This window comes from Hypomesus nipponensis, chromosome 16 (assembly GCF_054491055.1).
Source record: "Hypomesus nipponensis isolate SF chromosome 16, ASM5449105v1, whole genome shotgun sequence".
Taxonomy (NCBI): domain Eukaryota; kingdom Metazoa; phylum Chordata; class Actinopteri; order Osmeriformes; family Osmeridae; genus Hypomesus; species Hypomesus nipponensis.
The window spans coordinates 4,770,001-4,796,064 of NC_140376.1; the positions used below are offsets into that span (position 1 = coordinate 4,770,001).

The window sequence follows — 26,064 nt, forward strand, 5'->3', positions numbered from 1 at the left end:
GAGAAGTGGTCTTCTGAAAGACAGTTAGGGAAGAGAGTTGAGGGCTAAAAAGGTTTGAATGCCCTCTTTGGAATGTGCTTCATAGCGTGTGTCATAGGGTCACCTTGACCCTTGACCCTAGCAAAACCTACATTTAATCTACAGCACACTTAGAGTATTTTAATACACTCTCTTGAATGCAGCTTATCACATAACGTATAACTCGACAATGGGGTCATCACCCTTTGTGGTATCGCCTGGAAATCATTAAACCGGTGACCTGTCCACCTCCATTTTCTAGAACCCACCACAGAAACAAGAAAAAAAAAAAAAAAAAAACTCATCCAGGATTTCGATGTCGTGGATCAATGCGAATGCATGCAACCATCCTAACCGCCAAACACAATTTTCCTAGAAAACCAAATGAATGTCCTCCTCTTTTCCGACAAGTGTGGAGATCGAGATGAAGGGATCAGCCGAAGGAGGAGTGGGTGAATAAAGGGAAAGATAAGACCACCCTGATCAAACAGGTCGCAATCAGTCAGAGTATGTGGTCTCCACTGAGCCCTCTGCAACCTCTCTTTATTCGACTGAGTTTTTTTTTTACAGCTTTTCATAAATATAGGCCTGCCTTCTGACCTTCGCAGTCAGTCAATACGGTCGTAGGAGTGACATCATTAGAAATGCAGCCCATCCTTCAATACTTTCTTTTGATCTTGACAAGTGGATAGGACTTAAGTCTCTCTCTGTCTCTCTCTGTCTCTCTCTGTCTCTCTCTGTCTCTCTCTGTCTCTCTCTGTCTCTCTCTGTCTCTCTCTGTCTCTCGGTTCCTTCCCCTTCTTCTGTATTCTCTCGCTTCCTCCCTCACTTTCTTTGGTCTTTCCTCCTTTCTTTACCTCCTCCCTCTCCATCTCCATCCTCCATTCCTCCCTGATCCTTCTCCCACGCCTCTCCTTCTCTTCTCTTCATCTCTTCCTCCTCCACCCTCTTCAACATCCCACTCCTTCCTCTCCCCATCTCTTCCTTCCCCTCTCTCTCCCTCTCTCCCTTCTTCCTCTCCATCCTTCTCTTTTAACCCTCCACCCTCCCCCCCCCCCCCCCGCGTCTCTCTGAGTGTGGACAGCTCCGTGCCTGGGCTGGCCGCTGGCTAAGCCTCATGGGAGATCTGGGTTCAAAGCCCCCTTCACCAGGGCCCTGACAGCCAGCCGCAGGAGGCTGAGGGGTACAAGGGCTGCGTTCAACGCCGGCAGAATGGCAAACAGCAAAACGCCTCGGCTCAACGTCACTCACCTCGGCACCGCCGGCCCCTCCGACCACCTGTCTGATCCCAACCCAGAAGGGGCTCCGCCGCCTGGGCTGCGTTCAAGACGCGCACGCTACGCTCCGAACGGGGACTGAAGTGTTTCGTAATGTGTCAGTGCGTTGATGTTCCCGCTGGTTTGGGGCTTGTGAAACGCCCCACTTCTGTGGCGCAAACTCGCACCAGGCAGTATTAATGGCGGAGCCGGGAGATTCAACTCTGTTTCATGTTTTTTTTTCTCTCCCTCTCTCACACAGAAGCGGAGTGTGCCAGGCACAGTAAACAGACAGACAATTAAGAGATATCTGCTTGTTTGGAGTCGAGAAGGGGCCTGCGGAACGCAAGAGGTTAACTATCGAGTCGTCTCTTCTCATCTAATGAGCAATCCCTCTCCTCCTCCTCCTCTCCCTCCCCTCTCTCTCCGCCTCTCCGTCTCCTCCCCTGGAAGGGGGGGGGGGTTTCTTGGTGGAGGGATGGAGAGCGGAGCGGGTCAGAGCCTGCACGGCCGTCTGACGCCTAGCGTTCGTTAGCGGCTGAGCGTGTGCCGTCGCACCTTCGCTGGCGGTTGTTGGGAGGACTTCTGTCTCCTCCTCCTACCTCGTCCTACCTCGTCCTACCTCGTCCTACCTCGTCCTACCTCCTCCTACTTCAGGCCTGTCTCAGGGCTTGGTTCAACTATCCGCCACCATCTTGTCCAGAGATGGACTATATATTTATACTCTATGGACTATACTCCTGTCCCCCAGAACACACTGCTGGAGTGGAATGAGCAAGACTGTAAACCCAGAGACAAACAAGAAAAGCTAATTGTGATTGAATAGAAGCTCCTAAAACCGGAATTTGAGAATTGCCCCATGATACACTTTAATCTCATCTATGTCCAATCAGCAAGGCCCAGGACCGGGCCTTCCCAGCAGGAAGGCTGTGATTGGGTTAGAGAGGGCAGGGCAGAGCGACTGATAGGCTGTGCATTACCGCGTAGGTGAGTGTGGACAGGCTTCAATCAGGGTAATGCACTCAATCCTGGTGTAATGATGACCTTTCTGTGTGTGTGTGTGTGTGTGTGTGTGTGTGTGTGTATGTATGTGTGTGTGTGTGTGTGTGTTGTTGGTCTTCAGAGCCTCCTACATATATCAGTCATGTCCAGAGAGCTGCTCTGCCTGGACCTGCTCTATCACTGACTTTACTGTTCCCATAACTGATGAGGTAAGACTCTCATCCCATTAAGTGTACGCGTGTGTGTGTTTGTGTGTGCGTGTGTGTGTACTGAGTGTACGTGTATTTCTGTGTGTGTATATGCATGTGTGTGTGTGTATGTGCTTGTGTTCGCCACACTGATCTATGGAGCCTTAACAGAGTGCTGTTCTAGGTTACAGTCTAAGGCGTGGCACAGTGAGAGGAAGAACATGGATACACTCTAGACACACACACACACACACACACAATAGGATTTACTAGTGGGTAGAGCAAAGACCTGGGGGTGTTGGGCTAACAGAATGATCCGTCTCATAGTGAGAATTATGTCTGGAAGAGAGGGCAATGCTGGAAATCTCCACTCTGCTCATAGCACACACACACACTCACTCGTGTACACACCCACACATACACACAAAGCCCTGGTTCCCAGTCCCTGTCACACCATAACCGGATTCATCCAGCCACAATGAGGAGGGAGTGAGAGAGAGAGAGAGAGAGAGTGTGAGAGAGAGAGAGAGAGAGAGAGAGAGTGTGAGAGAGAGAGAGAGAGAGACCATTCAAACAGGATGCTCTAATCCTGCCATATGTGTCACTATCACAGAGAAAGTCTGGGATTCAGTGGTAAAGGACCATTTCATAGGCAACTTTGGAATAAAGACACATTTTTTGATAAGCTGCACTACACTGTGTAATGATAATGGAGAAATAATTAGCATGCGCAATTACACAAAGTAATGAGAAATGGTAAGCTCTAAGCTTACAGTGTCAGCCAGTGTACATCAGAGGGATATCAGTTTATAAAGTGAGCATGCATTTTAACCGACCATACCTTCATCCACAAGACAGGAAGTAAACGCTTATCTTAGATCTAGTTGGTTTGATATGTTTTCCTCCAGTCCTATCAGGTAGGATGTTCCTACCGTCCAACTGGCAGTTTATGCTCAGCGGGTTCACAGAAAGCCACTGTTTGATGACAGCAGAATTTACGTTCCATTCATAGGTTAATTAAATCAATGTTAAAACAATTCCGCTGAGTCACCACAAACACAGCCAAGAAGCCTTCGTTCTTAAGATGGCATGTTTTACACTATAGTGTCAGTCTGTTCAAAGTTGGCGAGAGAGACAGGGAGGGGGAGAGACAGGGAGGGGGAGAGACAGGGAGGGGGAGAGACAGGGAGGGGGAGAGACAGGGAGGGGAGAGTAGGGGTGGGGAAAGGAGAAAGACAGCGCAAGTTCAAAATGGGCCAACGCCATCAGTCAAGTAGCGTCAAGCAATCTGGGATTGTTACATTTGTATTGATTTACTTGGCAAAGGTCCTCAGATAATTGCAGGAACAATCTCTTCAAGTCCAGTACTCAAATGTAGAGCATAAACCCCATTCACTCGCTTGACCTCCGTATGTACCCTGAAAGCACACAATCACCCAGACACACACAGATATACACACGCAATCACCCAGACACACGCAATTATACACATACAGCCTCCCAGCCTCCACAAACACTTACGCACACACACACACACACAGAGAGACACACTCCTCCCCTGCGCCTACCCGTCTCGCCGGTCGCCGTAGAGACAAAGACGCTAATGGCCGCTCTGGCGTCGAGGCCTGAGCAGAGCGGCCCATAAAGGCCCTCTCTCCATCTCGCTCCCGACAGCCAAATCACACACAAATCCAAATGAACTCGCGGTAGGGGAGGACGAGAGGGGAGGTTCTCTGCTGTATCAGGGACTGGGACCATGTCCGACCAGTTTACAGCCCTCGGGGGAAGTACTGGCCCTAATCTAATGAGAGGATGGGAGTTCTGAGCGAAGGACAGGAGTCCAGCCATCAGCTGGGAGTGTGTGCATGCAGGGATTACTCAACCAGTCACCCCATCAGAGGAGGCAGTGGTGCAGAGGCAGAGGAGGAAGACAAGGAGGAAGACATGGAGGAAAACAAGGAAGAGGAGGAGGAGGAGGAGAAGGTGGAGGAACCCGAGGAAGGCAGGGAGGGAGAGAGGAAGGAAGGGAAGGCAGGAAGAGGAGGCGAAGAGGAACAAGAGGAAGAGGATGGTGGATGAAGGGACGGGGGGGGGGAGAGAACTTCAGCCCCTGGAGTGTAGACACTGTCTAATGATTCAGTCGCTGAGCCTGGACTGCTTGGTCACTTCTGCGAGGGAAAAATAATCATTAAAAGGAGTGTATGTGGTGCGCACGAGGCTGCATGTGGCAAGAGATTATGGTGCACAGGGGAGTAGGAGGAGAGGAAGAGGAGGTGCTGATCCTCTTTGCCCCCTCTCTAATACAGAAGGCTGTTTACCTAGGCTTTAGAGATATTCCCCCAGAATTAAGCTCTGCCACTCACCTGTCACTCAAACACACACACACACACACACACACACACATGTACACGTGCCTCCACACACTCTCCCCACACTGCAAGGCAGACCAATTGCAGTAGTCCCCGTTGCAGCCTCCGGAACTCAACAGGCAAGACACACACACACACACATACAAACACACACACACAATTATACAGAAAGACAGGAATCCTTCAGTCAGGTTTCTGAAGTGTCCACCCACCGCCACCACAACACACACTATTCATCCCTATCCATTCCTCCCTCTCTCCTTCTCCACCTCCCTCCCTCCCCCTCAATTCCCTATCTCTCTCTCTCTCTCTCTCTCTCTCTCTCTCTGTCTCTCTCCCCTCCTCCTCCCTATCCCCCCCAGTTCTCTCCTCTCCTCCGCGTCGTGCCGTTAGCTGCCAGGCATGATGGATGGCCCAGAGGCCCAAAGTGAGAGGGGGAATTCACTGTCTGTTTAGAATGGAGCTGTCGAGAACTGTCACAACTCTATCTGCCTGCACTCCCAACAGCTCACACACCGGGACACACACAGACAGAGAACCTTCTAGACGCACCGACACACTATACTGGACCCTGCTGCCCACAGCGGGACCACCCAGGGACACTGCGCTGAGTCTCATACACACTCATCTGTTCTCCCTCTCCGTCTCCCTCTCCGTCTCCGTCTCCCTCGCCTTCTCCCTCTCCGTCTCCGTCTCCCTCTCCCTCTCCCTCTCCGTCTCCGTCTCCCTCTCCGTCTCCCTCTCCGTCTCCCTCTCCCTCTCCGTCTCCGTCTCCCTCTCCCTCTCCGTCTCCGTCTCCGTCTCCCTCTCCGTCTCCCTCTCCGTCTCTCCCTCTCTCTCTCTCTCTCTCTCTCTCATCGGTGAGTGATCTGTGTGACCTGAGACATGCAGGACTCGACGCTAGCCTCGTTCCCAGGGAGAAGTGAAGGAATGGAGGGATGGAGGGAGGACAGTCTGTACTTGTTATCCGTCATTAACATGAGTCAATCATCGCAGTGGTTAGTCACACACACAAACACACGCTTGCGCGCCAACGCGTACCCCTACGCACACCCGCACGCACAGACACAGCGCGGGGCCAGAGCAACGTCTAGTAATACTAATGAAACAAAACAGTGTTTATAAGCATACTCTGTCCTCTCCAATCAACGAGCATGAAATTCAATCTAATAGAGAATATTGTAGACACACAACGTGTTCGAGTCACGTGCAGGGGAGAGAGGGGCGTATATCTGAGGGCGAACGAGAGGGGGAGAATGTGAGATTGAGAAAGAGGGACAGGGAGAGAGAAAGGGGCAAAGTGAGAGAAAGAGAGAGTGTAAAAAGGAGAGAGAAAAATTTCTCGCTGATTGACAAGCTCCTTTTAGACACTGCTTCTTCAAATATCACACGAAGGTGAAGCATGGTTGCGTGGTTGACACCCAAGAAAGGCTGCATCTACCCTTTTGTAAACAATCAAAGGCTTCCACAAACCTCCTTTTACCTAGCTTTTCTTCTCCTGCCTCTCTTTTGAAGTCTAATGGCAGAGCCCTAGTCTGGCAGCAAGCCCAACTTAGCCCCGCCCACAAACAAATTTGGCCGGGAAATTGGGTCTGGGGAAGCTCGGTTGGGGAAAAACTGTCCAAACAGGAGCTGTTCGGACCAATGAAATTGTCAGGGCGGGCTTTATACGATGATGGACAGATGATCAACAGTAACGTAGTCAACCACATCACCAAAGAGTGCTTGGGTTTGTTTTCGGTTCGGTTGAAACACGCCCCATAGTCATAGCCCAACGGAGAGTTATCAGAGTCATATTCTGACTAGAATTGAGTATGACAACGTCAGGCTAGCAGAGCCCCCCATGGAAACACAACAGAGACCCATCAATGGCAAAATGCTGAAAAAAGGGTATTTTGAGCTCAACTGCCATTGAAAACAAGACTCCTCAGTGCCTGACCGTATACTGTCTGGAAAGTGCTAGAACGGAAGAATGGAGAGGGAGAGAAAGAAAGAAAGAAGGGGAAAGATAATGGTAGAGGTTGTCAAGTATCAATCACACATTCGAGAACAATGTCATCAGTCACGATAAGCTGTCTCCCAAACAAATCGCTACATTGCTGGGTGGTTTCGAAAAAATGGTAAAAGTAGCAATCTCTTTTGCTCTCATTTGGTCTCTCTCTCCCTCCTCTGCATTCCTGCCTCATGATACCCTCTCACGTCCTCCTCTCTCTCTCTCTCGTTCGGCTTTAATCCGCTCGGCACAGCCGTTTCTGTTGGGCGCCTTATCTCTGAGCTCGCCGTGGAAGTCACTGTCCACTCCCATCAGGCTAAACAGGCTGTAATCTGGGGACTCATCCGGGATGCACCACTGTGCTGCTGGTGCCATCCTGACTAGACCATGTACACTCCCCACCCTGGTAAACATCATGACCTGGGTACTGGGTATGTTTCTGGCAGGACATAGACACACTCTGTCTCTTAGTGGTACAGAATATTCACTGGGTCAGTTCCAGGAAGACTGTGAATATAGTCTGTCACTGATAGTAGATACGTTCTGGCTAGGGTACTGTCAGGGAATGTTCTCCCTTATGCTGCCTGATATCAACCGTCACAACGAACGTGAAGAATCTGCTCTGACTGTCTGGTGAATGAAAATATAGACTCAGCCACAATATAAACACGTTTGTGGGTCCATTTGCATGAACAGGTGCAGGTCTGGGTGAAAGTCAGGGTCAGGGGGTTATTTACCAACCACTGTGTGGTTCTGAGTGGTTCTGAGGGGTTCTGTGTAGTTCTGTGTGATTCTTTGTGATTCTGAGTGGTTCTGTGTGATTCTGAGTGATTCTGTTTGATTCTGAGTGGTTCTGTGTAGTTCTGTGTGGTTCTGTGTGGTTCTGAGTGGTTTTGTGTAGTTCTGTGTGGTTCTGTGTGGTTCTGTGTGATTCTGAGTGGTTTTGTGTAGTTCTGTGAGATGTGAACGAGCGAGGCGGACCAGGATTCCGACACGGCCAGTCGGGTCCCAGAGGACCATGTCCTGAACGGAGCCCTGAGCTGAGACTCGCTGGCCAATCGGATGGATCGGCAGACCTGCTCCGCCGGCCCCTCCCCCGGAAGACGCAGCTGGGAGGAGCACGGTTGCCGTGGCAGCCGCATGGAATTGAAAGCCAGTCATCTGTTCAAATATCCCCGTTATTGTCAACGCGCTAATGAAAACAATCTTTCACTGTTAAATTTGAATGGGGGAAAATTACATTTTATAAAATACACAAACCACAAGAGCTTAACAAATGTATGGGCGGAGGGGGGGGGGGGGTAGAAGGGGAGGAGGGGGGGGGGGGGGGTAGAAGAGGAGGAGGGGGTGGGGGGGTCATGTCTTCCTATTAGCACAATGCTGCTGAGCACCAGAAAACTCCCAGAAATAAGGAATACATTTTCTGCTCACTGAAAAGCAATTTACAGCGTGCAGATATTATAATTTTGGGGAGGGTTGGGTTTGGTTTTGTTTGGTTTCTCTGATTTAAATGGACACAAATAAGGAGTTAGGGGAGGGGGAGGAGGGGGGGGGGAGAAATATCATGTTGCCACTGGTACACATGGTCTACACTGGAGCTAGCCTGGTTAACACAGAGAGTCAACGCCGCCATTGAGTCAACTGTCACACCCTCAACTTCTTGGTGTCAAAGGCCTTTCCAGCAGCACAGCACACTAGCGCCTCATCCATCACCCGCCATTGGCTGCTTCACTGTCGTCTTGGCAACATCACAAGCCCAGCTGGCTGTCCCCTTTAGATGTTGTGTTGAGTTCTGCTACTGGTTCCGCAGTGAGTGTGTGTGTGTGTGTGTGTGTGTATTATGTACAGTTTGACACAAAAAATGTTGTTTTGTTTAGAAGTTTCTGGACTGAAGTGGCAGCGAGACAAACATGTCCTCTGCACTAAGTGACAGGGCAACACACACTACACACACACACGGACTAAAAAGTGACATAAATAACTCTGACTTTGTTGAACGGGTGACAGTCAGCCCCTTAGGACAAAAGAGAGAATCAAGTCGTGTAATATCCATCAAGGGATTTCCCAGCGATATACAGCGGAGACATGTGGTAAAGTAACAGGTAATTGGATTACTGTGATTAATATAACTCGTCATTTGTAACGTGTTAAGCGTATTAATCACAGTGATGAACGTCCCACACACAGTCTGAGAGGACAGGCAAGCTGCTAATCTCTGTCACGCACGCAGGGACACACACACACGCACAAGCAAATGTCAGAGTGCTCCTTCTGTGATGGCCTAGTGACAGGTTTTGGACCAACACTCAAAACATCCTCTTTTGTAAAAAGACTTTGATCAGATGATGAATATGACAATGATGCAACACTCCCGGCTGGAGCAAGCTGTGAAACTTGTCCCTCAAGTCTCCAGGCCGACGAAGAGAGACTGGTGTGAGAGGATAAGCAGACAGACAGGCCTGACATGGAGACAGGCAACCAGAGAGACAGACAGACAGACAGGTAGACAGACAAACAGAGGGACAAACAGGCAGACAGGCAGGCAGGCAGGTAGACAGGACCCATGGCATTGCCTGCAGACAGAACCCAGAGTGTGTGCTGACACCATAAACCCACACTAGCGCCCCACCTACAGATGGCCAACTTTAAATCTTAATGACCACCTCCATTACAGCCATGACTTCCAACTACTTCCCTGCCGTAAATTAAAGAAAAACATCTCGTTTCAGCTCCCCCCTCCCCCCGTAAGTGAATATTTATGGTTTAGCAGAGCACAGAGGAACCGGCAGGAGCTAGCTATCTCCACAACAAACCAGCCGGAATGGATTGTTTCCAGCAGGAGATGGGTCTGGGGCCGCTTGGCAGAAGCAGGCTGCGTTCATGGCCTCCAGCGTTCTGCTGCACTGTGCGGGCCTCCAGAGTGCTGCGGAGACGCCTTGGGAACGCAGCTCAGATCTGCAGAGAGCTTTCTGGAGAACGACTCAACATCTGTCCTGCCTGGGGGGGCGAGCGAGCCTCAGCCAGAGGTCTAGACAACACACACACACATGCACACACACACACACACATGCACACACACACACACGCTTGCACACACACACACACACACACACACACACACACACACACACATACACACGCTTGCACACACACACACACACACACATGCACACGCTTGCACACACACACACACACACACACACACACACACATGCACACGCTCACACACACACATGCTTGCACACACAGACACTTGCTCCCGCACACACCGTGCGTACACACACACACAAACACATGCGCACAAACACACACATGCTCGCACGCACAGAATAAGAACCACAAGCCTGACACACACACAAATATAGGCGACAAAAATCCATCCTGAAATCTGCCTGCGGGCACTAACAATATGTTTCCCGCCACATCAAATGTGTTCTTCCACAGTAGCTCCAACGCCTGTCACAGCGTCGGCCCTGCACACACACACACACACACACACACACACACACACACACACACACACACACACACACACACACACACACATACACACATACACACACACACACACGCACACACACAGAGCAAGCTGTGTCACAGAGCAATCTGTATGAAGCGGTATACAAGGCTGTTTTAATGCAGCCACAGAGGTACATAATACAGATATATGGGCGTCATTCGTGCTCGCATTAATAAGAGACCCGACTCCATCTCTCAGGCAGGAAGTGTATTGGTTGATGGGATCGGGTGATGACGTGGGTCAGCGACAGTTAAAAGGGCGCTGTGAGTAAACATATGATAGTGAAAGTCTCTGGGGCACAGTAATATAGCCTTCCCCTTTTCAGATCTCCATCCTACCGTGTGGATCTACGAGCCCCCTACTAACACACACACACACACACACACACACGTCACAGCTCTCTAGAGGCCAGTTATGGGGAACCTGCAAGGCCAGCGGTTAAAAACCCATACCCAGTCCTCCATATACACACACACACACACCTACACACACAGAACCTCTTTTCATATTGGCCCTGGGGCAGAAGCGATGGACAGTTAATCTACCCGCCTACACGCACGCACGCACGCGCACACACACACACGCACGCACACACACACGCACACACACACGCACGCACACACACACGCACACACACACACACACACACACACACACGCACACACACGCACACACACACACACAGAGAGAGCTGTGGTCCTGCCTCCCCAGTGTGTGGCAGCAGGATCTCTGAGCGAGCAGAGCAGGCAAGCGTATCCCTGTCCATGCCTGCCACAAAGAACAGGCAGATGGAGGAACAGCATAGCCTTGTCTCTGTCTGTGTGCTTGTGTATCCGTGTCTGGTTATGGATGTGTGTGTGTGTGCGTCTGTCTGTCTTTTTATCTAAGTGTGTGCGTGTTTGTAAATGTGTGTGTTTGTTAATGTGTGTGTTAATGTGTGTGTGTTAATGTGTGTGTGCGTGTTAATGTGTGTGTGTTAATGTGAGCAGTCTGGAAAGTACAGGCTGTACGTGAAGTTCCCCTGTCGGCGACTGTTTGACTTGATGCACTGTCTCATGTGTTCTCCCTCTGATAGACAGGTGAGAGGGAGAGAGAGGGAGGGAGAGGGGGGGAGAGAGGGGGGAGGGAGGGGGGAGGGAGGGAGGAGGGAGGGAGGGAGGGAGGGAGAGAGGGGGAGGGGGGAGGGAGAGAGGGGGAGGGGGGAGGGAGAGAGGGGGAGGGGGGAGGGAGAGAGGGAGGGAGGGGGGAGGGAGAGAGGGGGAGGGGGGAGGGAGGGAGGGAGGGAGGGAGGGGGGAGGGAGGGGGGGAGGGGGGAGGGGGGAGGGGGGAGGGAGGGAGGGAGGGGGGAGGGAGGGAGAGAGGGAGAGAGGGAGAGAGGGAGAGAGGGAGAGAGGGGGAGGGGGGAGGGAGAGAGGGGGAGGGGGGAGGGAGGGGGAGGGAGGGAGAGAGGGGGAGAGGGGGAGGGGGAGGGAGATTGGGAGCGGGAAAAGGAGGAATATGGAGAAGCAACAAGAAGAGACAGGTAGAGGAGAGAGAGAGAGAGAGAGAGAGAGAGAGAGAGAGAGAGAGAGAGAGAGAGAGAGCGAGAGAGAGAGAGAGGGATAATTATACTGGAGGTGGTTTTAATGAAGACAGATGTTGATAAGCATGCACTACTGTGCCACTGCACAGTTGTGTTAGGAGAGAAACAAAATAATTAATAATTATAAAGATTAATATCGATAATTAAACATTGCTATTAATGATTATTCTCCTAATTTGAATCAGCAGGATGCAATATGCTGCTGTGTTAATTCTTACATGCAAATCAGGCTGTGATCTCACTACCTCTCTCTCTCTCTCTCTCTCTCTATGTTCCTACCTCCCTCCTTCCCTCCCTGCGTCTCACTGCAATCTAGTACAGTCAGGTCTGCTGCTGGCCATGTTGGCAGGAGAACAGGGCTTGGCATGGTGACTGTTCACACGACACGGAGAAAGGAAGTGGATAGAGAGACAGACAGATAGAGAGAGAGGCAAAGATAGAAACGGAGAGATAAAGACGGACATGGAGCGAGAGAAGGAGTCAAACAGAGAGTGAGAGACAGAGAGACTGACAGAGAGCGATGGAGTCAGACAGAAAGAGAGAGAGGAGAGGGAGGAGAGGATGAGAGACGGAGCCAAGAGGTCTCCTTTCCCTTTAAGCCTGCGTTTTGTGAAGGAAAGCAAAAAGAAACCTGCTGTTGTGAGAGAACAGAATGACCTTCAAGGGGATTCGAGGGGATTTGTCCTCGTTTTAGACCAGTCAAAGAAGACAATGGCATGTGTTTCCTCTAAAACAGCACATTAACTCAAATGGGTTGCCTTGAAACAGTCGAAGGAGTATGCTAGGTTCGCTTACCGATCTTACCGATCCTTCCTTTAACAGTCTATCTTCCTTGCAGCCTCGCATCCTAGCAGCCTAACAGTCGAGCTTAGCATAGCATTCAAGCACCCTAACAGCCTCGCTTCCAGCATCCTAGCATCCTAACAACCACGTGTTCTAGCAGGCTAGTGTCCTAGCCTAGCAGCAAAGCATTCTAAAGCCCTTGCAGTCTAAGCCTCAGCAACACAGCCAGTTAAGCTGGTCCAGCCTCAGGGCTTGTGGTCAAAGATATCAATCTTCCTGGGTGCAACTTCACCTCTAACTAACCGCATTTCTGGACAATTTACAGGGGCGGATCTCTGTTAAAACCAACCAATAAATGAATCACAGTGTGTCCAGAGCGCGTATGTGTGTGTGTGTGTTTGTGTGTGTATGTATGTGTTTGTGTGTGTATGTATGTGTCTGTGTATGTGTGTCATCCTCAATTATCAGCATTGAGGAGAGGAGAGAGGAGATGGAGAGGGAAGTAGAAAGTCATGTCACCCCTGGGGGCTTCACAGAGAGGGACTGCAGCCAAAGCTCCTGTAGGTTCCCTGTTCCCTGGCTTAGTGGTCGTCTCATGTCTAAGTCTGTGTTTATGAAGTGTTCCTGGGAGGGGGATGAGAGGAGCAAGCACAACCCAGCTCACCTGCTCATAAAGGGCTTCACATTGCCCTCAGAGCTGTGAAAATCTCTCACTTATCAACAGGTTTACTGCTGCTGCTGCTACTGGTGGTGGCAGTTGTACGCGTGTGTATTTGTGTGTGTGTTTGTGTGTACCTGTGTGTGTGTATGTGTGCGCAAGTGTTTGAGGGAAGATAGACATGACCTGCAAGGTTGAGATTACAAACATGTGTGAGAAGGAGATGGAGAGAGAGAGTGTGTGGAGGAGATGGAGAGAGGGGGAGAGAGTGAGTGAGTGAGTGAGTGAGTGAGTGAGGAGGAGATGGGGAGAGAGAGAGTGAGTGAGGAGGAGATGGGGAGAGAGAGAGTGCCTGTAGGAAATAGGCCCAGCTGCAGAGGCAGCAGCTCTGAACAGACAGACTGGGCTTGACACCTCCACCAGAGAACCCTCTCTGACAAGTGTCTGAAAAACACAGAGAGACAGGGATGGAGGAAGAAAGCGAGAGAGAGAGAGAGAGAGGGGGGGGGCAGGGGAGAGGGAGAGAGAGAGAGAGAGGAAGGGGGGGAAGAGAGCGAGGGGAGGCAGGGGAGAGAGATGGACAAAGAGTGAGAGAGAGGGATGGGTCGGGGGAGAGAAAGATGGGGAAGGAAAGCAGGGAAGGGGGGAGGCGGCAGAGGAGGGAGAATGGAAAGAGGGGAGGAAGAGTTTAATTATATGATAGAAAGGGGTAGAGAGAATTGTGATTGTGTGATTGCGGTGCCCGTTCGCTAAATGTCACATATTCTTCCTCGCCCTCCTCCTCCTCTGACCATCTGCTGTGAGAGAGACTGTCGGAAGACAGGGCACTGACCCCCGTCTCTGTCAGCCAATCACGGGCCTCCGCCAAACGTAGGTTATCTGCCCTCTACCAATATGGCGTGTGCCAGTCACCCAGCACCCTACCGTCCAATCAGCTCACAGCGTATGGAGCCTGGTCAACAAGGCCATTTGGCTGTGGGGTGGGGGAGGGGAGGGGGGAGGGGCGTCTGAACAGGAAGTCAGTGTTCCTCCACCCTCAGACACATCTTCAGGCTGGGTGGGAGAGGGAGCATGTATTGGATGTTCTCCAGAATCCAACATCCAAGAGTGAGCGAGTGGAGTGGATAAGCAGTGTGTCGACAATCTCTCTAGCATGCACACCACCATCACACGCACACACACACACACACACACACACACACAAACACGCCATCACTTCGTGAGACCACATGCTGCTAACATAAGACACAACCCGCCCAAACGTAGACACAAATGCCCTCATGAAAGCACACACACACACACAGACTTCCAGATCTTGGCTGTGCTTGTGTATACATGGTAGCATGTTGAGCTGCCCCTGGTATCTTTTGCTGTCCACACGCGGTCTCCCTCCCTGGCTTTGATCCTGTAACACGCCCCGTTTCCAAGGTGTTAAACACGTCCATCTGTTTTCCCCCAGCAACGAGGGGTGAACGCCACACACACAAACACAAACACACACACTCAGGCCTCTCTCTTCCTCATCCCGGCGTAGACCTTGATCCGCATCGCCCCATCAGTGGGTTTACGCTGAACACACACACACACACACACTCGCGCATGCTCACACACACACACACACGCACGCACACACACGCCCCAGGAGGAGTGGCGACTGGCGAGATAATCCCTGGCGCCGTGACGGTGACGGATGTGTGTGCACAACGTCCATCCATCCATCTGCCCTCCCGCAACCCCCCCGGCCACTCTCCCCGACCCCCCCCATTCCGCCCCATCCCCCCACCACTCAACAGCTCACAGCACCTCCTTCCTGCCAACAAAATGGATGCTATGGAGGAGGCAGGATGGACGAGGCTGCACACACAAACACACCTATGTGCAGTATACATACACACACACACACACACACTCACGTAGATAGCATACAAGCACGGATATGCCGACAAATACCAAACACCCACTTACACGTATACTCGCGCAAACGCACGTGCGCTATGTGAGAAAAGGGCAGCCATGAAAGAATGGCTTGTTAGGAGGTTCAAATCAAGCGTCTCCACAGATGGCGTGTTGATTGGCCAGAGGTCGAACCCTCTACATGGCTCTCTCTTGGAGCTGTTTGTTCAGTATGCTCTGCCAGCCAGCATGAGGCTCTAGGTACACGCCAGCATGGAAGACGGAGGGAGAGAGGGATAAAGAAAGAGAGTGAGAAGGAAAGGAAGAGCGAAAGCTAGATAAAGAGAGACGGGGTGTGGAACTAATGGTAGCCACTATCAGGGGTATTTGTTTCAGGGAGAAGGAAATTAATAAGCATGAAAAATAATAATCCTCAACAGTGGGCCCTCACACAATGATTAAAGCAACATGGAGTGAACTAGCATCAGCCAACCTAATTATTTCAGGAACAGGAACAGAACAGAGAGACAGGAGGGGGGGCGGCAGAGTAAACAATAAGCCTAATGCTCCTGCAAGGGAAAAACACCTCACATGCTATTAAACCCACGCTGGCTGCATCTGCTCCTGGTGCAGCGTGGGTAATGTAGTCTTCCATTGGCGCGCCGCACGTCGTCCGATCTGCCCTGCCGAGCCAACGCACAGTTGTTCCACCGGAGAGAGTTGATCCGCACGACCTCTGGAGGTAACTGTTGTTGACATGGTTGCTGTGCAGCTCTCTTGCTCGCGCTTTGTCTGTGCTGGTTTACCCAGCATTCCCTCTGCGCTGGGCTCCCGCAAGGCGACATGTCGGTTTCTGATGCTGTTGGTGAGGTTCTGGGACTTCGAATCAATGCAAATGACATTGACATCTCGTTATGATACCATTGGAAGAGCTCTGTGGACGGCAAATCACGTGATGGGATCTCGACCAATACAGCGAGTGGCAGTTAGCAGCATCCTAGCCTAACCAGTTCCTCCCACTTCACACACACACACACAGGAAGACAGTGTTCACCCTAACAACACCCCCCCCGCTCCGACACGCACTGCAACAAGGCCCGCCCAGAAGCGCGCCAACCCCTGGAAACGCAGAAACGAACGCGCTCCAGTGTCAAGCACATCTTAAAACAATCGTTTGTTTTTGACGTATCGCCCCACATTCAACGCACGTTGAGGAGGGGGACTTGGAGTTGGGCGGAACGCACTGAATCAATCACCTTGATGGAGAGTTCCAGAAGGCACACGCCCCGCTGCCAGGAGTCTGTTGAGCGGAGCAGGCTCTTTAGCAGCGGGCCTGGGTCCTGAACTTCTTCCCAGAGCAGGTCAGGGCTGGAGATATTATAGGTGAGAGAAGATGATGACTATGACTCGCCTCATAAATTCACAACCATTCTGATAATGACTCTGTGACAGCTTCAAGCGCCACTCTCCATTACGGCTTCTGGAGACATCGAGGCCTCGCATGCACGTACACCGCACACACACACACACGCACACACGCCCACACACACACCCCATCCCACACACACACATACGTATTTTACAGACACCCTGAAACCCGAGGCCTCACGCACACACACCCTGACAAGCAAACTCTCTCTCCCACACGCACATACGCCGTCTTCCCTCCGGGCCATGCTCCAGTAACATTCAAACCAATAAAATCAGTAGGCTCTCACACACCACGTGTGTGTGTGTGTGTGTGTGTACCGCACCAACCAACAAGAAGTAAACCCTTGGAGGAAAGAGTCACCAGACCCCAGCAGGGTGCAAACAGTTTCACCGTAATAAACGCAGGCATGATCATTAGAGGGGTAAAAATGGAAAACGCCAGCCACGGTAGCTAACACCTTCCTATTTCTATAGATGACTTCCTCAACTCCTCTGCTGTCTAATTAGCAGGTTAATTAGCAACTCTGGTTGACAGTAGTGGGTGACATTGCAGACACCAAGAACGTTTTCTAACAGTCTGCTCCCAGGGTGATCTGGGTGTTCTTGCAGAGATTCAAACACGATTATCGGAGAAATTAAAATAAACAATTGAGTGTGCACATGACATAGATGCATTTTCAAACACACACACACAAATACACCCAAGTTCTGAAAGGTTAAATCAGATTCTCCCCCTGGATCCCAATCGAGACAAAACTCCATACTTCATCCACAGCAACTCCTCCTTCCCTAAGGTGCTGCCCTGAGTCTTCAGCGTCTCAGTAGGACCCCAGGGAGATATCTTCTACCTTGGGCAGCAGCCACTGCAAAACCCAGCCAGACGTGTCAGTTATGTACCACACTTACCTGGTCAGGCCAAACCGGTCTTCACCAAAACCACAACCGGTTGGAAAGCTGATTTTCCTCAACCCAAGGTCCGCCAATACTCGCAAACCAGTCAACATTTATTACAAGCAGACATCAGAAGAGAATCTCTTTGCTGTGGTCACCATCATCATCTCCGTGATCAGCACTATCGTCATCTGTGCCATTATCACCATCATCACCATCGTCATAATCTCCATCCTCACCACCATCCTCCTCACCGTGCTTCGTCATCACAGGACAGGAAATTGTCATACTCGGGCCACACCCTCCCTCAGATCAAACCACCTTCAAGTTTTCAGCGTGAGAGGGAAGATAGACATGACCTGCAAGTACAGAGCACACCCACAAGTCCACCTGTCCCCTCCAGCCTGCGTCCAGCAGCACGTCCCAGAGGACACGGCTGCTTGGCATGGCGGCGCCATGACTCGGCACCGGCAACGTCGCGCTAACGCCAGGCGAGACGTCAGGAGCCGGGGAGGACGCGCCCGAGCAGACAGGAAGTGAGGTCGGAGGGGGGTCCTTACCGAGCACGCCCAGGCGGTAGTTGACGGTGATGACGATGACGTTGCCGTAGCTGGCGAGGATGCTGCCGTCGAACAGGTTGGCGGTGCCCTCCATGTAGGAGCCGCCGTGGATGAACACCATGACTGGCTTGGGGCTTCCGCTCTCTCGGATGTCTGGGGGGAAGGGCGAGAGAGGGGAAGGGCGAGAGAGGGGAGGGGCGAGAGAGGGAAGGAGAGAGAGAGGGGGGGGAGGGAGACTGATAAGAGGACAAACTTCACTTGACGGTTAGAGATGCAATTTGAATTGTTGACACTTGGGTGTTTTTTTGTTCTTTTTTTTCCCCTCACTCTTTCTCTTTATTTCTTATTTAATTTTGTCACATTGACTTTGCCTCATTTCGAGGACTGTTTTCCAGCTTCAGACGTCAGAACGCTCATTTCGTACATGACAACTATGACATGTTCCCAGTGATTGAAAAATCTAATTTAATCTTGTTTTTAATTTACAAGAGATTTGATGGACTCCGATTTAATTTTATTTTATAAATTTTTACCCCAATGAACTGTCAAATGTTAAAGCGGTGATTCAAACTGGCATTCAATCTCTGTGTGAGAGCTTGGCTTAATAGATAGTGCGGAAAATCCAATAAATAAGAAACATAACTTCGATGTATTCATGGAAAACATCATCGAAGAGGGAAAAGTTTTAATTTAATCTCAAGTACCAATTTAAAACAGACACAAAACACAGTCTGCAAAGTGTTATGGTCAATAAACCTCAAATAACACTATCACCACCTATATTTAGAATATACGGCTCGGGCGCAGTCTAGCTTTATAGCTATTTACAGTAGGTGTGTGCGTGTGTGTTTGTGTGTGTGTGTGAGCAGACAAAAGTTGATCAAATAAAGACGTTGGGTTAGGTTAAGATAGTCTAATCTTATCATCATTATCCACTCCATGACCTCACTTCCTGTGGCATAAAGGCGGGTCTGCAGGCTTGCTCTGGGCCTGGTGCTTAAGGAGGACTGGGAGTGGGTGAGTCTCCTCCATCCATCAAATTCAGGCGACGACGAGCCACGGGTCGCGCTTCTTAGGGGAAGAACGAATGACCCAGCGAGAGAAAGGAATCATGTCCAAGTAGTCCTTGTGGCGTCTGGTTCAGAGAAACGTGCTCATCTCTCTCAATGGGTGCGTGCTTCTCTCCGGTGCTCTGAGGGGGAGGTGAGGCCAGGCCAGGCTGGGCGGGGGGCTGAGGAGGCTTGTGGGAGGGGCCTAATGGATGTGCATATCAATTAGTGTCATGTATTCTTTTGGGGGGGAGGATGATGTCTCCATAGAGAGCGTCGGACGTCACCCTCCCCCGTCTCGCTCTCCCTCTCTCCTCCTCTCGCCCGTTATCGTTACATCTTCCTCCGCCTCTTGTTGACTCCCTCGCTCCCCTCTCCGCCTCCGGATCCTTCGGGGGGGGGGGGGGGGGGCATCTCGTCCTCAAGGACAGAGGGGGAGGTGGAAGCTGGAATCTTCTCCTTTCATCTTCTTCTCCTTTTACTGTGCCATCCGTCTCATGCAATGGAAGAGGCCTGGCTTCTTCTTCTCTATGTGTGTGTGTGTGTGTGTGTGTGTGTGTGTGTGTGTGTGTGTGTTTGAGATAGTACACAAGAGAATAGGGTCGTGGAAGGACAGCAGATGCTGAGAGAAAGCCAGAGAAGATGGAGAGAATGAAACGGTGAGAGATGCTTAAGGGAACCCAGGGCAGTTCTGATCTTTTCTCTCTGAATGACATAACAGGATTTAAACAATTTTTCGTTAAGGACAACATGCTGTACAATTAGTCTTAAAAAAGGGCACATACTAAAAATATGTCTGAGTGCTTAATGTGGCTTCTCAGAGGAAAGGAAGAGAAAGTCTATGTATGTGTGACTGTGTGTGCGTTCACGTATGTGCGTGTAAAGGGGAGTTTAAAGAGAAAAGTGCGCGGATCTCCCGTCTCTGCCAATACCAACAGGAGATTAAAGCAACACACATCTGCTCGGTGTGTGTTTGTGTGTGTGTGTGTGTGTGTGTGTGTGTGCATTCATTCGTGTGTGTCGGTGTGCTTTCTCATTACATCACAGTCCTCCTCTTGTCCTTTATGCGAGTTGCTCTTTTGTTCCCTCCATCACAGCAAGCAGCACGGAGCATGTGCACATAATTCCTCTTTGGAAGGATTCCAGAAGCTTCCGACAATAAAGGTCAAAAGAAAACAGCATTTCTAATATGAGCGGCGGGATCAGGGCCATTCGTGCCGTGTGCCACTTCTGACAGTAATCGACAATGACGCTTTTCGTTGGGTAGCGAAAGGTAGAGAGCTCAGCCGATTAAGTCCTGGGAAGGTTCCGGTGTGTTGTTTATCTCCAACAAAGCAGCAAGTTGGAGGCAGAGTGATCATTTGACAGGGGGGTGGAGCAGAGTGCTCATGGGAAGGCGGTTGGAGATGGACTGCTGGGTGAGGGAGTCCATCTCCAAACAGGTGACTCGTGGCAGCAAGGGATCTCTTTTTCATTGATCTACCGAACCTGATATCGAGCCCACTCTTCACTGGCTTGGATGATCCCACAAAAACCAGCACATTGTCTCCATAACAACCATTGCCATAGTCTTAACCACCACCCCCACCCCCCACCCCGATCACAACTCAACGGATCAGACTGGAGCCTCCGAAGGGATTCCGTGCATCCGAATGTCGGAGGAATAAAGAGATTATAAAATCCCAGATGTCCTCGGCAGAGTAAAGATGTTTCTTCCTGGTCTCCAGAGTCGACCCGGGGTCAGCATTAAGCATCTGAAGACAGCTGCGGAGACAAGCAGCCGATTGGGCCTGGGGACATTTCAGTGACAGGCCTCTATGTGCATGCTGCCTCTCAGCATATTGTCTTCTATATTAAAGAGGATTAGTTCCCTGCCCCCGGATTCTTTATCTAGTTAATACTTGAGGCTGGCTGGGATTTCACTGCATCAGTGTGTGTTTCTTTCTCTAATCTTTTAATGTGTGTGTGCGTGTGTGCGTCCTTGTGTATGTGCGTGTGTGCGTGCGTGCGCTCGCGATACGGCGTGCAGCAGATCAAAGATAGCTGTCGTATTCTAGAGTTTAGGTTGGTGTAATTGCTGTCTCTTCCTGAAGATTATACAGGAGCTATGCCCTATCAAGACTGTAGCTCTGTCATCAGGCAGAAAAGTACTTTTGTGTGGGGGATAACTTAATTTAGGGCTTAAATAAAGAAATAAATCTCATCCCAGGTTTATATTGGGCTGCTTGGTCTCGCTTTTGCACTTTTCTTTGTTGATACTAATCCCTTGGTTGTTAGTGTTGTACCATAGCACTCTGGAAAGAAAGTCATATATTGATTGAAATGGATTTGATGCCTCTGGGAATGGATGCGATCAATATTCTTTTAGAATCCAGGAACATGTAGCCTATTCATGTAGGAAACTCAGTAGTTCTGACTCATCGGATGTTGACTTGCTGTTAGTATTGATTTATACACTATCGGGTTGAAATAGTTCTTTTTTTGAAAAAGGAGACGAGTTGAAAAAAAACATGCAAAAAATGTGTTAAGATCTGACAAAGGGTTAATAGTTACGATTTTTTTTTTGTGTGTGGGTGGGATGCAACATGTACAAAATAAACTGAACGGAAAATAATAGAATTCAAGCAAAACCTACGTTAGCTAGATTATTAAACATTATTAAGAATGCCGTAGATGACGGGAGACATGTAAACATACTCTTAAAACATCAAGCCAAAAAGGACAAAACACATCCAGCCAAAAAATTACCAAGAGTGAAAAAAAGGAAAATCTCCACTTTCAAAAAAAAAGGACAAGAAATGTAAGAAAAACAAAGAGGTAAAAAAGTTTTTTTTTTCTTGTCATGCAAATCAGTTTGGTATCAAAAAAAATACCTTCATCCTCAGGCCGGTCACTATCACCTAAATCATCACTGTGTTTCTTTGTAAGAGGACCTAGGACCAAAAAGGAAGAAGATGGAGCAAATAGAAACATACACAAGAACATACATATCTTCAGAAGAAACCAAACGCTCTCAAAAGACACAAAGAACTAATAAACGTTCCCCTTTGGTAAAAATACTCTGTTGGCAGACTGGAAAGGGAGACGGCATTAGCTTTAAGATGCCTCTCGTGTCAGGGGCTTAGTGGTTATGCTATGACATCGTTTGCAGGGATCATGTTCCTAAGCAAAAGAGCAAGAAAAGAGGAAATATTTCAAAAATTGAGGAAAAACACGATTTCCCCCGCAAGCGTTGTGGTTGAACCTTGTCAGAGTCAAGGTCTAAGACTGAATACCAAATCAACCCTCAGGTTAAGTTCAGTAAGACAAGAAATGGGATGTCAGTAAATACAACCGAACACCGATTGTAATCAAAATCCCTTCAACCGAAACGCTAAAATAAACTCAGTCACAAAAGTCACATCACAGGATTTAAAGTGGAAGAGAATATTTATGAGCAGCATTACCAGTGACCAATCCCTCTGCCTTATTTTCACACAGCATGTGTGGAGATGAACGGTAGAGGAGGTTTTGTGGGGGCGGATTATGTTCTAGTGAGTAGCTAGAACACAACGGAGCATGGGCAGAATACTCAGGGCTGAGTAGGCTATTGGGGCAGGGGGCGCTGGAGTGGGGGGGTTAAACGGACAGGGGGGTTTGAGGGGTAAGGAGAGAAACAGAGATAAAGATAGAGAGAGAGGGAGGCAGGGAGAGAGAGAGATAGAGATAGAGAGAGAGGGAGGCAGGGAGAGAGAGAGAGAGAGAGAGAGAGAGAGAGAGAGAGAGAGAGAGAGAGAGAGAGAGAGAGAGAGAGAGAGAGAGAGAGAGAGAGAGAGAGAGAGAGAGAGAGAGAGAGAGAGAGAGACAGAGAGACAGAGAGACAGAGAGACAGAGAGAAAGAAAGAGAGACAGAGAGACAGACAGAGACAGAGAGAAACGGAGAGAAACGGAGAGTGAGAGACCATTTGAGGGAGAATAAAAGAGACAGCAGAGCAGGAGTATTTGAAAGGTAAAAGTAGGAATTAAATTTTAGATTCCCAGGGCCTGAATTCAAGATAAATACAACTGTTCGGAAACACACCGAGAGGTTAATTGTTTAATTTGCTCAGACTTGCAAAATAATGAGGCAGGGGAATAGGTCACTGGTTGCAGCGCAGAATTTCCACACATTTCAGTTATATGGACTGTACATAGAATATAATTGTTACATTCTGTGTTGTACACACAAACACTCACAAAAATTGACAGTAGACATGCATGCATTCTTTTTTAATAGCTCTCTTTGTTTAACACTCTATGTTTTGTCTTTCTGCATTTCTCTCCTTCTCAATCCCTCATTCTAATGCACATGCAGACACACAGGGTGGTGCGTTAGGAACAACCAGGCACACACACACACACACACACACACACACACACACACACACACACACACACACACACACACACACACACACACACACACACACACACACACACACACACACACACACACACACACACACACACACACACACACTTCCTTCAGGCAAATCCAGAGACCAGGGGATGAAGAGACAGTGAGGGAAGAATATACTGCTTTGTGTCGTGCCTACAGGATCAAACCACCACAGCTCCTAAGTTTTAGTCTCCAAGATTCAAATGAGCTTAAATCGACTTTATAAAATAAGATTAGTAAATACAACTATTCCATCAGCATCTTACTTTTTCACATCATTTGATCTTTTTTATGTCTATGATTGTTGCATGGGTCACAAATGAATCAAATCTAATTCAATATCTGCACATCTAACTCACGCCGGGGGAAGACTGCGCTGAGTGCGGCATCCTCGTTTATTCAGCAGACCTCCACTGACCTACTCAGTGCGTCATAAGTGAGAATGGCACAAGGCGTTCTTGACACTGGAGATCATCCGGGCCACTGTGTTGTGTGCATAGTCAATCGCCATGACAGACAGATATGCAGGGACAAACAATATCGACAGAACGGGAGAAGGATGAAAAGAAACAACAGAGTGAGAATGTGGTAGAGAGAGAGAGAGAGAGAGAGAGAGAGAGAGACAGAGAGAGAGACAGAGAGAGAGACAGAGAGAGAGAGAGAGAGAGAGAGAGAGAGAGAGAGAGAGAGAGAGAGAGAGAGAGAGAGAGAGAGAGAGAGAGAGAGAGAGAGAGAGAGAGAGAGAGAGAGAGAGAGAGAGAGAGAGAGAGAGAGACACCAGTGCTCTATCTGTTACTGTGAGATGACGACCAAGTGAAAGACATGAAGACTAATATCATCCACGACAGCTGCCTGTCTGTGTCTGCCAGCAACACTTACTGTCACCTGTCTGTCAGGCAGTCAGCATCACACAGTGTTACCTGTCTGTCTGTCTGTCTGTCCGTCTGTGTCATCTTCACCCTCACCGCCATCCCGACACCCAGACCCCCTTACTTAGACAAACAAGGAAAAGTCTGATGTAAAGTAATCAGCAACCATGGGCGATATTCTCATAATTACGAGAGGTCTGTGAGATTTAGACCAGGTGTCACAGGGAACCAGGTGGATTTGAGACAAACAGGTTTTTCTTATTGTGATGCAACAACTGTCGAACATTAGCCGTACTTCCGCTTTATTTTACAATATGAATGAAAAATGATTGCAATCAGCCTTTGAGGGAGTGTATAACAAGGCCCCCATTTGTAGCAGTCTTTCAGTATTGCTCTTTCAAAAGAGCAAACTTGAGACCAACTAGCCTCACATTTTCCTTATTTTATCAGCAGCAAAAATAAACACCCATCTCAACCTAGAAATCCAGTTGCAAATATTTTGGGGGTTTGTTTCTTTTGCTCTCTTAGATGCTTATTTACCAGGCCCCGTTACAAATACATGGCCCCGTTACAAGTTCAAGGTTAGAACGCATTTGCTGTGTCAGGTTAACTAAACCGAGTGGTCACTAAGTTTTTCATGTGGCTTCTATTCAAGCGGTCTCAGAGTATTCTGTATCCACTTGGCTTGATGGCCAAACGAGCTCGTTAGTGCGTGGAACTTTATCGCTTTCCGATTCCCCGTGGAGATACGCATGTATGCAGACACAGCTGACCAACACAATCAATCATGAAAAACGATAAGGCCTAGAGCCAGGTACAGTATAGGTACCGCATGCCAGCCTGCAAGGATACTGTATACAGCACAGGTTGTAGCATTCATACAAACTACTGTTGGTGTCTGTAGTCAGTTGCCGGTGTGGAGTTGGTTTCCAGAGTTTCAAAGTTCATAACCATTACATAACTGTAGTTAATGCAGTATGTGGCATTAAATATTTACGGGCCTGCCCGTACATGCACGGTCATTTGTAACTCTGTTCTTCTGTTAGAGGTTGAGTTGAAAAGTAGGCTGGTTTCCTTTCTTTATCTCCTGCCACATTTATGTTTGTCATAATAGGATTTATTTCCTGCCACATTCATGTTTGTCATTTAGGATGTATCACGTTCTTCACAGGCTTCAAACTGCTTTCAGGTGCGTGCCCTCTGAAATATCACCTGCCTTTATTCCAGAAGGCACCTCAGACTCCATCTTATGGTCCTCTCTGAAATATTGGTGGCATTATAGAGATAGAGCAGAGTTCAATCTCACACTGGCTCATTCAAAAGCGAGGATGGGCCTAATCTTTGGATTGGGGGAGCAAAAAAACGAAACATGACACAGAATCATAATAATCTGGATTAACTGTTCCGAAAAGCCAGCGACGAGACAGCGCGCCCTAAACCCAGCCGTGATGCGTCTGGCTGGGGAAGCACGACACATCGCCGTGCCCCTCACCACTGTCAGCCAAGATATGTGATGTCTGCATTTATCATACCTGTTGGGGAAGTGATCTGTGTTCTGGGAGATGGCAGATTGCTCAGCTACCCA

At 49.3% G+C, this 26,064-nt stretch overlaps 1 protein-coding gene across 1 annotated transcript in view; it reads right to left on the reverse strand.

Annotated features, from left to right (window-relative positions):
* nlgn1 (neuroligin 1) overlaps positions 1 to 26,064 on the reverse strand; it is a 129,420-nt gene that overhangs the window by 72,720 nt on the left and 30,636 nt on the right. Inside the window, exons 3-4 of the mRNA XM_084675631.1 lie at positions 22,067 to 22,126; positions 18,145 to 18,297 (exon numbers count right to left, since the gene is read on the reverse strand). Coding sequence (XP_084531757.1) covers positions 18,145 to 18,297; positions 22,067 to 22,126 — 213 coding nt within the window. The remainder of the gene's footprint in view (positions 1 to 18,144; positions 18,298 to 22,066; positions 22,127 to 26,064) is intronic.